The following is a 17,710-nucleotide window of genomic DNA, read 5'->3' as shown; positions in this document are numbered from 1 at the left end:
TTCTTTGATCCCGAGCTTATGGATGGCTGTGTTATTTTCGTTGTTTGTTGAAATACAATGCAAAACACAATATCCTGCTTATTGGGCTCAGGTTAAAAATTCATTACCTGATTCAGAATGAAGAACAAATATCACTTGAAGCTACACTGTAATCCTTTGTGGAGTATCTTAAAAGGTACTTTTAAAACATTATAGGTTTAGTTTAATTATTAGATCTTCACGGATTTCTTTTTTTATATGGAGATTAACTGTTTTTAGAAAGATTATGTTAATTGTTAGCGAAAACCCGTTGAAACAAAATTACTTAAGTTCAATTAGATTTAACGTAATGCAATGAAACTATGCAGTAATTGAAATAGACTCGAAGTTGAATTACACTCTGCTATTAAGTTTTTGGCACATATAACACAGTTTGTTTCTTTCTTTCTTGGATATCGCTCAAATGTACTGGAGGACTATTGCGCAAGTCGTTTTTAATTCTGAAGTGAAAGTGTGTGTGTGTTTCTCTTATAGCAAAGTCACATCAGGTTATCTGCTGAGTCCACCGAGAGGCATCGAACTCCTGACTTGAGTGTTGTAAATCCATAGACTTACCGCTGTACCAACGGGGGGGGGGCTGAAGTGATAGAGCAAATGGAAGGCAGCTATCAAGCAATACCCCCACCAACTCATGGTTACTCTTGTATGGACTGAATAATCAGATGTAACCGTCACTCCTATAAAATACCCATGGCCTTAGATCTAACCGTCACTCTTATAACACACCCACGGCAACAAAGTGCTAGTTGTAATATTAAAGCAACGGGGCGCAAACTTAAACCTTCAAATTCACATTCAGGCAAGCGAACTACTTGGTCACATCCGACCCAAGTTTATTATTATAGTAAATAAAAACACTAATTATTTTTATTAAAATAATTGCTTGTGATATAGACCAAGGAAAATCTAATGAAAGTCACGTATCTTTTAGATCTTTTAGAAATACTAATTAATTTATAATTAATCGTCTTAAAGAGGACGCCTTATATTAATTAAATAATTTAAAATTTATTAAAATTATTTAATTAAGCAATTTATCATCAAATTATCATAACAAAGACATTTAAGATTAATTAATTATATATTTAATTAAATAATTTATAATCAAATTATCAAAGTGAAGACATTTAAGATTAATTATATATTTAACTAAATAATTTATAATCAAATTATCATAATAAAGACATTGAAGATTAATTAATTATATATTTAATTAAATAATTTATTATCAAATTATCATAATAAAGACATTTAAGATTAATTAATTATATATTCAATTAAATAATTTATAATCAAATTATTATAATAGAGACATTTAAGATTAATTAATTATATATTTAATTAAATAATTTATCATCAATTTATCATAATAACGACATTTAATATTATTAATTATATACTCTTCAAAACAAGAAATGCAAAAGGGATATTTTTGTTATTTTAAAGAGAAATATATGTAATAACGTTACAAGCTCAGAGTATGTGATGTTACACGTGTTGAGGCACTGATTTTCAGACCAAAATGACAATAAAAGTTGTGCACTTTGAAAACGGAGGAAAACGTCGGATTTTTCGCCAGAACGCATGCGTGTCCAATAAATTTGTTTGAGAGATCTGCATGTTCTGAGTGCAACATGTGCAAAATCCCTATAAAAGTGACGGGTTCTCGGTTTCCATAGCTCAGTGTTAAGCCACCGACACGCAATACAGTTACGCCAAGACTGACTGAAGCACAACGCAACAACGCCATTGGTCGCTTGGAAGCAGGCGAATCTCGATCAGATGTTGCCAGAGCTGTGAATGTCCACCCAAGCACCATCGCAAGGCTATGGAATCGTCACCAACAACATGGATCAACTCGTGACCGTCCACGATCTGGCAGACCTCGTGTGACCACGCCCGCACAAGATCGCTACATCCGGTTACGTTACCTTCGGGATAGGACCACCACTGCGACGTTTACTGCCTCAACCATACCAGGGCTGCGTAGGATTTCCGATAAGACCGTACGCAACCGTCGACGAGATTCTTAGGCCCCATGTGCAACCCATCATGGTGAACGTCAACGACGTTTTTCAACATGACAACGTCCGTCCTCACACAGTCCGACTCACCACTGTCTTCTTGAGACACCACAACATCAGCGTTCTTCCCTGGCCCTCCAGATCACCAGATTTAAACCCCATCGAACATCTTTGGGACAAGTTGGACCGACGTCTGCGACGGCGACAACCTCAACCGCAGACTCTACCTCAGCTTGCAGCAGCTTTGCAGGCTGAGTGGACAGCCATTTCACAGGATGTGATTCGTCATCTCATCGCTTCCATGGGCAGGAGATGCCAAGCAGTTATTGATGCTCACGGGGGGCATACTCGTTATTGACGTTGAGTGACGTCGAACTTCAACTAGTGAGCGTGGACTTCGCCTTTGCAGACTTTGGATGTTCAGCAGTGAATGTACAAAGTTTCACACATGTCACACAGAATTACCCGGAATAAACTTGTTAACAATATGTCTCAACTTTTGCCTTTTGCGTTTCTTTTTTTGAAGAGTATTTATTTAATTAAGTCACTTTTAATTATTTAAGTAATTTATAATCAAACTGTTATACAAATAACATTTAAGACTAATTAATTAATTATTGATTTAATTAAATAATTTATAAGGCCCGACATGGGCAGGTGGATCAAGGCACTCGACTCGTAATCTGAAGGTCACGGGTTCGAACCCCGTCATATCAAACATGCTCACCCTTTCAGCCGTGAAGGCGTTATAATGTGATAACGGTCAATCCCACTATTCGTTGGTAAAAGAGTTGGTAGTAAGTGGTGATGACTAGCTGCCTACCCTCCAGTCTTACACTGATATTAGGGACGGCTAGCGCAGATAGCCCTTGATTAGCTTTGCACGAAATTCACAACAAACAAACAATCATTTATAATCAGTTACACTTAAGACTTTAATTTATCATAAAAAATGACGATAAAATAATAACAACTTAAACATTTTTAGTACTAAGTTTTAGTTAATTAATACAGTTATAGTTAATTAATACCATTACAGTTAATTAATACAGTTATTAGTTAATTAATACACTTATAATTAATTAATACAGTTATTAGTTAATTAATACAGTTATAGTTAATTAATACTGTTATTAATTAACTAATACAGTTATAGTTAATTCATTCTAAAAGAAAAGTCTATATTAAGAAAGTAGTCATATGTTTACAATGTTTACAGGGTAAGGTTCTTATATCTCACATTTGTCTATAAAACAGAAACACGCATGTCTTAACTTTTATCATCAGAAACAACGCTGTTATGACAACACGTAAGTCAGTTTACCTATTGTGGTTAAGGCGCTCAATTCATTATCTGAGGATCACGGGTTTGAATCCCGATCACAACAAACCTTCTCGTCCTTTCAGCCGTAGGGGCGTTATGTGACGGTAAATCCCACTGTGCTCAGAAACTATAATTCAGACGTTTTGACTGTCGAACCACTTGGAAATCCGTGTTGTGACAGAAAATATACCATCTGCTCTCACCAAATCCGGAACAGGTGCGATGAAATCTGGCAAAACTACTAGCAATCAGAGACAAACCGAGACATGAGTGATAATTTAGTTTAAGCCTTACACATTTTGTTGGCTTCAAAATCAGTATCAAAGATCATGACGAAGTTTCCTATAAGAGGTTATAAATACTAATTTTTACAGTATACAAAAAATGTCCTTTGTCATAAGAAGGTTTAGTTTTACTGTAATATGTTTTGATTAGTTTATTTTATCGTTTTCATTTTTCTTCTAATTTACCTTGCTTTTTATTTTTCGTGTGTAAACTTTGACTTTTCAGGCTTCTTTTGAATTTCAAAGTTTTCTTTTGAATTTCGCACAAAGCTGTCCGAGGGCTATCTGCGTTAGCCGTCCCTAATTTAGTAGTGTAAGACTAGAGGGAAGGCAGCTAGTCATCACCACCCACCACCAACTCTTGGTCTACTCTTTTACAAAGGAATAATGGGATTGACCGTCACATTATAACGCCCCCTAAGCTGAATGGGCGAGCATGTTTGTGTGATGGTGATTCGAACCCGCGACCCTCAGATTACGAGTCCATTGCCTTAACCACCTGGCCATGTCAGGACGGCTTTTCATGCCTTTTTGTTAGCTATCCATTATTGTTTTCAGTTTGTTTGTTAATTGTATTTTCATGGATTTGTTTGTTTGTTTGTTTTTGAATTTCGCACAAAGCTACTCGAGGGCTATCTGTGCTAGCCGTCCCTAATTTAGCAGTGTAAGACTAGAGGGAAGGCAGCTAGTCATCACCACCCACCGCCGACTCCTGGGCTACTCTTTTACCAACGAATAGTGGGATTGACCGTCACATTATAACGCCCCCACGGCTGGGAGGGCGAGCATGTTTAGCGCGACGCGGGCGCGAACCCGCGACTCTCGAATTACGAGTCGCACGCCTTACGCGTTTGGCCATGCCAGGCCATTTTCATGGATAACCTCTGAGCTTTCAGACATTTTTGTTGGTTACTCTTTACTGTTTCCAGTTTATTGGTTAACATCTTGTGATGTCAGAATGTTTTGGCAATGACTATGTTGTATCATTTGCATATCAGAGACAAAAAAACATTTTCCCTTACAGTACGAATTTGTAAAATTTTAGCTGAATCACTGTTGAGAACTGAAACAGAAACCTTGTGAAATCGCCGTCAGAAACATTAAAAATATTTTCTCTTTATGGAAAAGCAATTCGTTCAATTATCCGCAGAAGACACAGCAGGTATCATCTCATTGTAGCCTTGATAAAACAAAAAATAAAACAGTTTGATTTATTATAGGTCTCTTGTGGCGCGCCCCAGAATTGCTGAGAAATCCTGACGCGCCATCTAGCGGCACACAGAGTGGAGACGTATATTCTTTTGCAATCATCCTTTACGAAGTGTTAGGAAGGAATGGACCCTATGGAAAAACTGACATGACACCATCAGGTAAGTTTGATCTTGCTTATATGATTAAATATTTCGAACCAAAGTGGATGTACATTATCATTATGACTGGCCTGGCATGGCTAGGTGGTTAGGGTGTTCGAGTCCTAATCTGAGGGTCACTGGTTTTGAAACTTGTCACGTCCATATTTGCCCTTTCAGTCGTGGGGGCATTATAATGTAACGGTCAATCCTCCTATTTGTTGGTAAAAGAGTAACCCAACAGTTGGCGGTAGATGGTGATGGCTAGCTGTCTTTCCTCTAATCTTACACTTCTAAATGAGGGACGAGTAGCGCTGATAGCCCTTGTGTAGCTTTGCCCGAAATTCGAACCAAACAACCAATCATAGTTATGCTTCAGTTTTATGTTTATTAAATCCACAGAATTAAATTATTTAAAACATGTTAAATATTCTTCAGTTCAAGGCATGTTATTTAACATTAAAACAAAAACACTTTGCAACAGAATAATCTGTTAAATCATCGGATTCTTTATTTGTTTAAAATTTAACAGATTTTGCATGCACATAGATATTTCTTCATGTATTCAAAATCACTTGGATGAATATTTGAGAAAAACACCAAAAACAAAGTCATCCATACACAATCTGACGTGTGACTCTAATTTTCTTTCCTTTAACGCTGAAGAAATCACTGTAAACATAAAAATCGTTTATGTGCCATGGGTCAATACAACACAACTAGAGACAAGTTATTCAGCATGGTTTTGATATCCTGGCTTTGTTTAAGGAAAATCGTCATGTTTCCACAAAAAGATATATCATTCTTTTTGAAAGGATACCTGTAACGCCCTTTTTTAAAGGGGTACTTGTAAAGCCCTCTTTACAAAGGATACTTGTCACGCCCTCTTTGAAAGGGGTACTTGTAAAGCCCTCTTTGAGAAAGATACTTGATATACTCTCTTTAGTAAGCATTACAGGATTTTCTTCTTTGAAAAAATATTCACTTATCTTCTTCTTTTGAAGATATATGTTGGCGTATATACCTGTTGAAAAGATATTCAAGTAAAATATCGTGACATATGTAAACAGGAAACCCCTGGCATGGGAAAAAATGGAAAGATAATTAAGAACTCTCAACTCTGACATGACCTCACCAATCACTTTGACATGACCTCACTAATCACCAGAGCTATCCTCAATCATTTCTGTCATAGTGTCCCAGTAAACTCACTTACATGAATTTCCTCATGCAAATTTTATGCCAAGAATAATGTGCAATCTCGCCAGCCAGGATTCCCAACCCTGTACGAACAATGTGCATGTGGTTTTGTTACTCTGCACAGAACCAATGGAACCAACTATCAAACTCTTCATGTATTGTCATTTCTATATATAACACCAGAATAAACTTGTATTCTTTCAGAGTTAGCCGTCTATTCACTTATATCCAGCGGTTTCTGTATTATTTTCTGTGCCAATTTCACGAACCTTCTTCAATGTCTTACGTAGCGCTCCTTTAAACTTGGAGTTTTGTCACAACTCTTCGTCTGTAATATCCTCCATCAGCCAAAACTGTGACTTCTATACGTTTCTCCTTTGGTATTCTAGTTTTTAGAGTCATGAAATCATCCTACTTTTGCTACTGGATTTTTATCGGATTCATAATTTTGTATCACTTCCTGGTTGGTTGGGTGACCACCAGTCACAATTGAAAGTATCAATATCCTACTTTGGTAAAGTTCATTTTCATATGATAAACTACCATTGCTATGGTAGTTGCTTGTTTTACCCTTCTTCCTCTCAGTTTCCATAACTGTTTACAAACCTGTAGAGTGACGGTTTCAGTGATTTATTATTAAGTACTTATATTAAAATTACTTTAGAGCCTCCCCGCTTTGTTACAGTCCAAGTCCCTGCGTTCAGTCATGCTCTGCATGATGACCATGCACTTTGATGTTAGCCCTGCAGGGCGATTTCATTGCAAAAGGCTCCATTGTAAAGTTGTTATAATAAGAGCACAACTCTTTACTCTACAGATCTTACACGATCTCTCTTAGTTTCGAAAATTACATTTCTACAGAACTTCATAGGAACTGCATCAAACTACATGACTATTACGTCTTTGTATGGAATAACACGAATACATGTCTCATTTTCCAGCTCTCTTCATATATACACAATCTTTGAATGGCTATGTTGTGGAAACAACTTGTGAAACATGACTTGTGTTGCATTTGTAGGTGAAACTCCTTTTAGACAATGATATATAGTGTTACCTTGGATACGTGGACAGCTTTCGCCATTGATCTTACTATTTGTGGATTCCAAACTGTTACAAGATTTCCCACTTTGCTTACTACAGCTTGGGTACAAATTATTACAAGTCCGTTTCTTGATAGTCCTTGTGTCCCAAACTGATCCACATTCCTTTATTTCTCAGCTTCAATAAGCACAAGAAACAAGCCTATCTTGAAAGTTCCAAGTCTCCATTGATAACAAATCTGTATGATAAGAGTAGGTTATTACTCTTATTCTTCTGTAGAAGAGTTTCCAAGGAGATTTCTGTTTCAAAGTCAAACTATGCTACCATTGTTTTGTAAATATCGGTCCACGCCCTCTAAAATATCTAACCACAACTTCCTCATTCAATTATATCCCCGCTTGTTCAGTTGCAAGCTTAAAGGTTTATAACGATAAAATCTGAGATTAGATTCCTCGCGATGAACACAACGCAGACAACCCGTTGTTTAACATTAAGTTTAAAAATAATCAACTCAACCACTCAGTTAAAGTTATGTACTTCCTATTAGTATAGCAGTAAGCGTGAGGCATATAACACTAAAATTCAGAGCTTGGAACTAACGGTGAAAATAACGCAGATAGTTCATTAAACAGCTCCCTATTTAACAACAAGAAATATCTTACGACACCAATCTTTATAGCATACTGCATAACATACTTGTTATTAAGTTCGTTTATAATATTATTATTCTTTGAGAGCAATTCAGAAATCAATGTGAAAGTTAAGTAATGTTTAAAACAAATATTTGTTACTTCAATAATATCTCGTTTTTTGGTATACACTCAATAGTTTATCGTCTTCATTAGAAACTTTACTGAAATACTGAAAATACACTCTCTTTAATGGCATATTTTAATTAGGCTGATCTTACGGCGTGTCGTATGACTGCTTTAGTTTCACGTATTAGTATTATAGTTTTTTCACAATACAGCGAGAAAGCCAAATGAGTTTTTTAAAGAAGAGATTTGAAGTATCTATCTGTTCTTGTCGCTTTTAACGCAGTACTACACAATAGGCTGCCTACGCTCTGTCCACCGAAAGGAGTCTGACCTCAATTTTAATGTCCGTGAACTTACCGCTGACACATTCTGGGACATGCTACGAGCAGGAACGTTGTTATTAGGTATGGTCTTAGTCTCCATAAGGAGCTATTGAAAGATATCTGTAATTAGACCTCAGAGATGGTGGTGACAGATTGTTCCTGAGCACGTTGACTGATTGAAGGAATAGATATTTGGCTAGGATTGTAAGACTGTCACACATGTACAACTTTATCTAAATTGGTCAATTCTTTTACCACTGGTCAGGATTCGACTGCATCGAACTCTTTCATTCCAAGAGGGCCCGGCATGGCCAAGCGGGTTAAGGCGTGCGACTCGTAATCTGGGGGTCGCGGGTTTGCATCCCCATCGCGCCGAACATGCTCGCCCTTTCAGCCGTGGGGGCGTTATAATGTGTCGGTCAATCCCACTATTCGTTAGTAAAAAAAGTAGCCCAACAGTTGGCGGTGAGTGGTGATGACTAGCTGTCTTCCCTCTGCTAAATTAGGGACGGCTAGCACAGATAACCCTCGAGTAGTTTTGTGCGAACTTCAGAAAACAAATAAACAAACAAGCAATCATTCCAAGAAAGTTACAATGCTTGTCATATCTTATGAATAGCTAGACCGACTACAAGTACAAATAAAAAACATGGTTTTAGTGAACAAATACCCCACACGGCGAGCTTTTTGGTTGTGACATGATGGACAAACATTCATGTGAGTTGGACTGTTGGAGACCTCTATAAGTCCAAACAGCAGCAAGCGAATGGCTGAAGTCTGTTTTGACCAGGTCAAATTCACAGTGCTATCCTGATGAACAAGAGTTTCGCCACCACAAAATCGCACCAATACACTTCACCCATGTTATCGGAAACTGATGCGTTATTGTTACAAATGTCAGCACAACTACCGAATCTCATTATAACTGACCATCGTTAGAACGAACCTGAGCAACATTGTACACTACCACCATATGTAGACCACATCTCTCTACACACACGCATCAACCGAGCAACGCATCATACATAGACTGTTCTCAGTGTACAAAGTAGTCCAATCTGACAAGACAAAGGGTTTCTAACCAAATAACAATTAATAGCACATACTGGTCGTTTCATAAATGTTTCACGCATGAGAGAACAAAGTTCGAACTTAGAAAGGAACAACAAGCATCATATACCACTAGTAAAATAAACGTTTTATGTTGCTATATGAAAGATGGAAATATTAAAGGCGAGGACGAATGGATTAATAAGTCAGTCGAGGACGAATGGGTTAATAAGTCCGTCGACGATGAATGGGTTAATAAGTCCGTCAAGGACGAATGGGTTAATAAGTCAGTAATAATATTTTGATTATTTTCATTTTTATTTTTCAGAAATCGTTAAAAGAGTGATGCAGCGAGAACCAAGCCCTCCGTTCCGGCCACCACCGGAATCATTAGACTGTGTTTTCGATTGTGCTAGAGAGTGTATGAAAGAATGTTGGGCCGAAAACCCAGAAGAGAGGCCAGATTTCAAAACTATTCGAACCAAACTTAGACCAATGAGAAAGGGAATGTAGGTTGTATTGTCATTATTATTTTAGTTTTGAAACTATGTAGCAGGAAATGAAACTGAAATATACAATATTCAGTTGTTGCATGTTATTATTATTAAAGATTTAAAAATTGTCTTTGATGTCTTCGACAAGTATCAAATAACTTGCTGGCGTACCCAATCGACGCATAGGAAAAACCAGAGACCCCAAGGTTCGACTCCAAAGATTTAACTCACTATTGAGACTCCAAGAATACAAGCCAAATGTTGTATCTAGCTGAATCGATTCAGCGATTCGCCAACTATGAGCGAATTGTTTAATACATTTACATAAACACCTTACCTCGTCTTTAAAATTTTATTTAGAAAGCATTAATGTTGCAGCAACAAAAATATTTTGGAAACAGAGATGTCTGTACTTATTTTTATTTCCCCTAATTTATTGGATAATTTTCAACTTTGTAATAACTGTAACAAAAACGTTGACGACAACATTATTAAACCTCTGTGTTGTTTGTTGTGTTTTGTATGAGAGCTAGGCCTTTTTCTAAAATATACAAAACTTATCGTAAACTTAACACTGATGGTTGTTTCATTTTTAGCTGTTTTTAAGTGTGAAAAATCTTCTAGCCTATAAGATAAATCAAACCTACAAATTTTGCAAAGTGTGAAAAGTCTTCTAGCCTCTAAGATAAATCAAACCTACAAATTTTGCAAAGTGTGAAAAGTCTTCTAGCCTGTAAGATAAATCAAACCTACAAATTTTGCAACGTCTGGTAGTAAACGTATATATTAGAAGTGTATTCAGAAGTTATATTTGTGGTTTGAAGGTAATTTGAAGACGTGTAAAACTGTTGAACTGGAACTTGTTTATAACTAGTGAAACAACTAACTGTTGTATTCTTTCATGTTCTCATTGTAATACAAGTCCTGTATTACAATTAGATTCTCAACATGACTCATTAAATACTTCATATTTGGCGCCATTTTGGTTTTCTATTTTGGAAACACCTCTATCGATCGGTGGCGTATCTTATTATAAGTATATGTTATGGAAATCTGAGAATATAAATAAGGTCAAAGATTTGAAGCAGAGGATATTATATGATGTAAAATGAATAAATGTTAATATCAGACGCATCATAAAATAAATAGACAAAATTGTAAAGAAGTGCCTCATAGATACAGAAACATGTAAGTTATTGTACAGTAAATAATCAACATAAGGCAAGGATTTCGTTCTAATGTAATTTTATTTTGATGGTTTTCCGTTCCTGGGCCACTTATCACGTATTTTCCTGGTCCAAATCATTGTCAAAATAATACTGTAATACAATGAATCACATGCACGTGGAACATAACGACATAAGTGAAATCTTTGTGATCACGCGGATAAGCGAAACGTTTTCTTGTTTTCTTATCCTCCAACAGGAAGCCTAATATATTTGACAATATGTTGGTAATGATGGAGAAATACGCTAATAACCTGGAAGCACTCGTCGATGAACGAACTGACCAGCTCATAGAAGAAAAAAAGAAAACAGAAGCTTTGTTACACGAAATGTTGCCCAGGTGTGGTTTTCTTTCCTTTTAGTGATACGTAGGTAATGACAGAAATCTATATGAAATACAAAACAAATAGAGTATTAACATTTAGTGATACGTAGCTAATAATAGAAATCTATATGAAATACAAAACAAATAGAGTATTAACATTTCTATTTTTTTCTTTTTCGTCTTTCTTAAAGGACTCGAACAAAATACTTATATGATCCAATGTTCCTAAAATATTGTTTATTTGGAATCGAGCACAAAGTTAACAATGGGTTATATTTGAGCTGTGCTTACAACGGCTGTCAAAATCTGATTTTTTTTAACGGTGTGAGTCCGCAGACATTCCGTTGTGCCACTATGGGGCGTTCCTAAAATAAAGTAAAGAAAAATATGTATGTTATAACGTAATTTTACAAGCCCTTTAGGATAACTATGTTTAGAAAATTAAGTCAAACGTCTGAGATTCATATCTTACACAATTGTAGTTAACCATACACCTGTCTACCAGGAATGTCATTTCACAAAAGGCTTGAAGGGGGGGAGAAGGTTGGCCTATCTTCAACTCTTCCATTCAACTTGTGTGTGTGCATAAATCCAACGTAGCTAGAGGTGTCTTACAAATACTGCAATTCAAAACTCCTGGGCTTGAGAGGGGGCGCTGCTGTCACTCTTTCAATGACACCTCTGTTTTCTACACTTTACAAGTTTCTGTGAGTGAAATAAGTGTAACCATGATCTAACCAACTTCAGTAAGAAAAGCTTTCGTTGTTTGGAATTCTAGTTGTTATTGTTACCTGGCCCTAATAGTTACATACACGGAATGTTTTCAGACTTCCATGGTAGAATTCAGGTTTCGATACCCAAAATGAGCAGAGTACATATAGCATATTGTATAGCATTGTGTTTAATTACAAACACACAAATAGTGGTATATATATAGAAAAGTAATACTAAAATGGTATAAATAATGTCTTAAATTTCTCCAACAATAAGTGTAGCATATTTCATAAGTTGTTCTTATGTTCTTATTTGTAAAGAATAGAATGCATAGATTTGTCAGTTCGGTATCTTCGCTGATAGCGAAATGTTTCGCCGTAATCCCAATAATATTTCATAAGGTTTGGTTCTTTTTTAGTTTGGTTTGAATTTCGCGCAAATCTACACGAGGCTATCTGCGCTAGCCGTCCCTAATTTAGTAGTGTAAGACTAGAGGGAAGGCAGCTAATCATCAACACCCACCGCCAACTCTCGGGCTAATCTTTTACCAACGAATAGTGGGATTGATGGGATTGACCGTAACATTATAACGTCCCCATGACTGAGAGGGTGAGCATGTTTGGCGCGACGGGGATTCGAACAAGCGACCTTAGAATTAAGAGTCGAGTGCCTTAACCGCCTGACCATGCCGGACCCATATGGTTCCGAAAGCTTAGATTTAGGTTAGTCCTAAATATATAAATGTATACTCAGATAAAATGCAAAAATATAATAATCCTCGTAGTCAAAATATATAATGATATAATATAATATATAGAAAATCAATAAATAAAGAGTTAGACAAAATGAAATAAGGACTACCTGAAAACAGCAATCGAAACCTATGATAAATGTCACTTTAATTAATAAAACAGGCCCAAACAAGTAATTAATAAAACAGGCCCAAACAAGTAAGTAATAAAACAGGTCCAAACAAGTAATCAATAAAACAGGCCCAAACAAGTAATCAATAAAACAGGCCCAAACAAGTAATTAATAAAACAGGCACAAACAAGTAATTAATAAAACAGGCACAAATAAATAATTAAAAAACAGGCCCAAACAAGTAATTGATAAAACAGGCCCAAACAAGTAATTAAAAAACAGGCCCAAACAAGTAATTGATAAAACAGGCCCAAACAAATAATTGATAAAACAGGCCCAAACAAGTAATTGATAAAACAGGCCCAAACAAGTAATTAATAAAACAGACCCAAACAAGTAATTAATAAAACAGACCCAAACAAGTAATTAATAAAATGGGCTCAAACAAGTAATTAATAAAACAGGCCCAAACAAGTAATTAATAAAACAGGCCCAAACAAGAAATAAAAGTGCACATTTATGTATATTACCATATAACTCATCGATATGTAAAAATATTTATATTTATGCGACTGTCTATATATAGTTTCAAGAGTTTTTGCTATTTTTCACAACAAATTTAATTACGTTAGAAAATATTTTAGAAAGGGTATAATTTTAACTCTCTGTTACTGAGAAAGGGTAGCTCTAACTTAATTTTAACTCATCTTTCTTATAAAATTTACGATACCGTATTTTTCTTTCCCACCCCCTTTAAAACAAGCAGAGCCACTTTAAATATGGATATTCGTTAAAAATTACTGCGTGTGTCTAATAACTTAGAACTTATAAATATTCTGGCATTACAAAGAATGTGAGTGACCATCGTGACACACAAGCAGAACTGGTGTACTTGCCACAGTTTCGCTTTCTAAAAACGTGATGTGGATTTTATATCGAATGATAAATCACGTGTATTATCTTCCTGCACTTCAGATACGTGGCTGAACAGTTGAAACGTGGAAACAAAGTGGAAGCCGAATCCTTTGATTGTGTAACTGTTTACTTTAGCGACATTGTTGGCTTCACTGTCATGTCTGCAGAGAGCAGTCCATTACAAGTAAGTGTAGGCGTTTTAATTTTTTTGTTAAATGTACAGACGGACGAGATCTAAAAAGTTACTATAAACCTCGGGGAAAAAACTACTTTTAAAACTGAAACGGTTGAGCAATGTTGGTCCATACTGGACCTTAAGGTCTGTTATCCTAAGTTGTTTTTTTATTTGTTTTGTATCAAGAATTTTAAAGATGGCTAAAAATTAAATCAGTATTGTATCAGTAGCATTATAAACAACTAAAAATAAGATCGGTTTTGTATCAGTTATATTATAAATGGCTAAAGGTTAAATCGGTTTTGTATCAGTTATATTATAAATGGCTGAAGGTTAAATCGGTTTTGTATCAGTTATATTATAAATGGCTGAAGGTTAAATCGGTTTTGTATCAGTTATATTATAAACAACTAAAAATAAAATCGGTTTTGTATCAGTTATATTATAAATGGCTAAAGGTTAAATCGGTTTTGTATCAGTTATATTATAAATGGCTGAAGGTTAAATCGGTTTTGTATCAGTTATATTATAAATGGCTAAAGGTTAAATCGGTTTTGTATCAGTGATATTATAAATGGCTAAAGGTTAAATCGGTTTTTATCACTTCACATTGAACACGGCTAAAGTTTCGATCAGTTTTGTATCAGTAACATTATAGATGGCTAAAAATTACGTCGGTATTGCAAATTGTTATAACTAGATGTATTCTCAAATCTTAGCACAAAGTGTCCCTGACACGTGTTAAGCGCCGCACATGAGCGTGCAAATTCGTGAACAACCAATGAATGCTCTTTATGTAGTCTACTGTCTTTAAATGTAAGCAAGTGTTTGATTCTAAAAACTGGTCTTAAAAACACATTTTAATCATGTTGTGAATATATATGTGTGTGTGTATATATATTTATATATTTAATACTATAATACAAGGTGTCCAACTGTTTGTAATATCCAAGAAGAATTCACCTGAAATTAGGACTACATGTACATGGACGGTTACGTTTTTTTTTTCTTAGATATATTTATTACATTTCTGACCAACTTCCAGTTGCTGCTGTAATCATATCCTGAATCAATAACCAAACAAAATTAATCCCAACTCCCGTTTTTATCGGGCCCGTAACGAAAATAACAGATGGATACAGGAAAACAGAGAGACAAATATTCGACTTGATTAAAGGTTTTCATCCAAGGCAAACATATTGAGGATAAAAAATAAATTATTTTGACTTACTGTATACATGAAATCTCTAGTAATAAAAAATCTGATTAGTTTATCACACCAGAAAAAGACTAGTTACCAGTTATTGTGTTTGACATAAATTGTTATAAGAAAGTATCACGAGTCGAGTGCTGATAGAAAGAAAATTTAACAGACATTACTAAAGAGATCTTAACCGTAAAGTGTACCAAAGAATCAGTGATTAGATTCACTTATGTAATTCAAGGTAAAAACATGGGCAGCCCACTTAAACAGAATATTAGTAGAATTTTAAATTGGTTGCTGTGAAACTAAAATCACTATTAATTAACAAAGATATTCAAGCACAACGAAAGAAACATAAAACGTCTACGAAATTCTGTTGAATCAACATCGGAAATGTTCTTTACGTTTCGAGTGAAAGCTGAAACGATTTTTGGGTGCAGAAACGTAAGACTTAAGAAAGAGAACTGGACCACGTGGTACCAGTTAGAACCAAAACGAGATGGTTATTCATATGGTTTACGATGGTTCTGTATTCATGAGTGAAAAAAATAAATGTAATCGAAGGTTAGGAGCTCGTCTCTCAAACATTGAGAATCATTAAATAAAGTGAACAGACAATATTCACCTGGAATAAATACAGATATCTCGTAACTGGCAAAGTATATGCCCAAGAGTTAGGAGAACCATAATCATGTTATGTCATATTTTGACTGATACTGGCTCCACAACCTCTAGGTTATCATCAGTAATCATTTTTAATATTCAGTTGTGAAGAATTGCCAAAGAGTCAGTGGGTAAAGGGAAAGTTGTGTCACATATTGACACTTGCTCCACAGACAGTGTTATTCTGGATTGTCAAAAGAGGTTACTGTTAACGAATTTCTAGTTGTGAAGGTTCTCCTAAGAGTTGGAGAAACCATGAAAAGTCTATGCCATTTACTGATTGGCATCGTTGTTTGGTCAGATACTGAGCTGTGAGCCATGGTCCCTGTAAATTTTAAATCCACAGTTATAACAAAATAATATTTCAGAGTTGACGTACATTTAGTAGATCAACTTAGGATACTTCTATCATTTTTTACTCTGTCTACATATATGTCTGTGTATTAATGTGTTATTTCTTCCTTACTCAAGCGCAGTTTTATCCTTTAGGTGGTTGACTTCCTAAATGACCTCTACACGTGTTTCGACTCCATCATTGAAAACTACGACGTGTATAAGGTGGAGACAATCGGTGATGCATATATGGTGGTCAGTGGTCTGCCTATTCGAAATGGTGACCAACACGCTGGAGAAATTGCATCAATGGCACTACAATTGTTGAATGCTATAAGGAATTTTACGATTAGACATCGACCAAATGATACTTTGATGTTGAGAATAGGAATCCATTCTGGTATGTTGTCTTTTAAAGACAACAGAAATGATTTTGTAGAATAAAGTTGTGATGATGTAAGTAACACAAACACAGCAGACAACCCAATGTGACTTTGCTGCGATGTAAGTAACACAAACACAACAAATAACCCAATGTAACTTTGCTACGATGTAAGTAACACAAACACAGCAGACAACCCAGTGTGACTTTGTTACGATGTAAGTAACACAAACACAGCAGACAACTCAATGTGACTTTGCTATGATGTAACACAAACACAGCAGACAACCCAATGTAACTTTGCTACGATATAAGTAACACAAACACAGCAGACAACCCAGTGTGACTTTGTTACGATGTAAGTAACACAAACACAGCAGACAACTCAATGTGACTTTGCTATGATGTAACACAAACACAGCAGACAACCCAATGTAACTTTGCTACGATGTAAGTAACACAAACACAGCAGACAACCCAGTGTGACTTTGTTACGATGTAAGTAACACAAACACAGCAGACAACTCAATGTGACTTTGCTACTATGTAAGTAACAAAAAACACAACAGAAAACACAATGTGACTTTGCTACGATGTAAGTAACACAAATACAGCGAACAACCCAATGTGACTTTGCTACGATGTAACACAAACACAGCAGACAACCCAATGTGACTTTGTTACGATGTAAGTAACACAAACACAGCAGACAACCCAATGTGACTTTGCTATGATGTAACACAAACACAGCAGACAACCCAATGTAACTTTGCTACGATGTAAGTAACACAAACACAGCAGACAACCCAGTGTGACTTTGTTACGATGTAAGTAACACAAACACAGCAGACAACTCAATGTGACTTTGCTATGATGTAACACAAACACAGCAGACAACCCAATGTAACTTTGCTACGATGTAAGTAACACAAACACAGCAGACAACCCAGTGTGACTTTGTTACGATGTAAGTAACACAAACACAGCAGACAACTCAATGTGACTTTGCTATGATGTAAC

General features: G+C 35.7%; 1 protein-coding gene across 1 annotated transcript in view; it reads left to right on the top strand.

Annotated features, from left to right (window-relative positions):
- The window catches only part of LOC143224770 (guanylate cyclase 32E-like), an 82,529-nt gene that overhangs the window by 30,019 nt on the left and 34,800 nt on the right, over positions 1 to 17,710 (top strand). The window contains exons 10-14 of the mRNA XM_076453043.1: positions 4,892 to 5,041; positions 9,724 to 9,904; positions 11,315 to 11,455; positions 13,994 to 14,117; positions 16,465 to 16,708. Of these exons, the coding sequence (XP_076309158.1) occupies positions 4,892 to 5,041; positions 9,724 to 9,904; positions 11,315 to 11,455; positions 13,994 to 14,117; positions 16,465 to 16,708 (840 nt within the window). The remainder of the gene's footprint in view (positions 1 to 4,891; positions 5,042 to 9,723; positions 9,905 to 11,314; positions 11,456 to 13,993; positions 14,118 to 16,464; positions 16,709 to 17,710) is intronic.

The sequence above is a fragment of the Tachypleus tridentatus genome, chromosome 9 (genome assembly GCF_004210375.1).
Source record: "Tachypleus tridentatus isolate NWPU-2018 chromosome 9, ASM421037v1, whole genome shotgun sequence".
NCBI classification, from domain to species: domain Eukaryota; kingdom Metazoa; phylum Arthropoda; class Merostomata; order Xiphosura; family Limulidae; genus Tachypleus; species Tachypleus tridentatus.
This window is presented reverse-complemented; position numbering and strand designations above follow the sequence as displayed.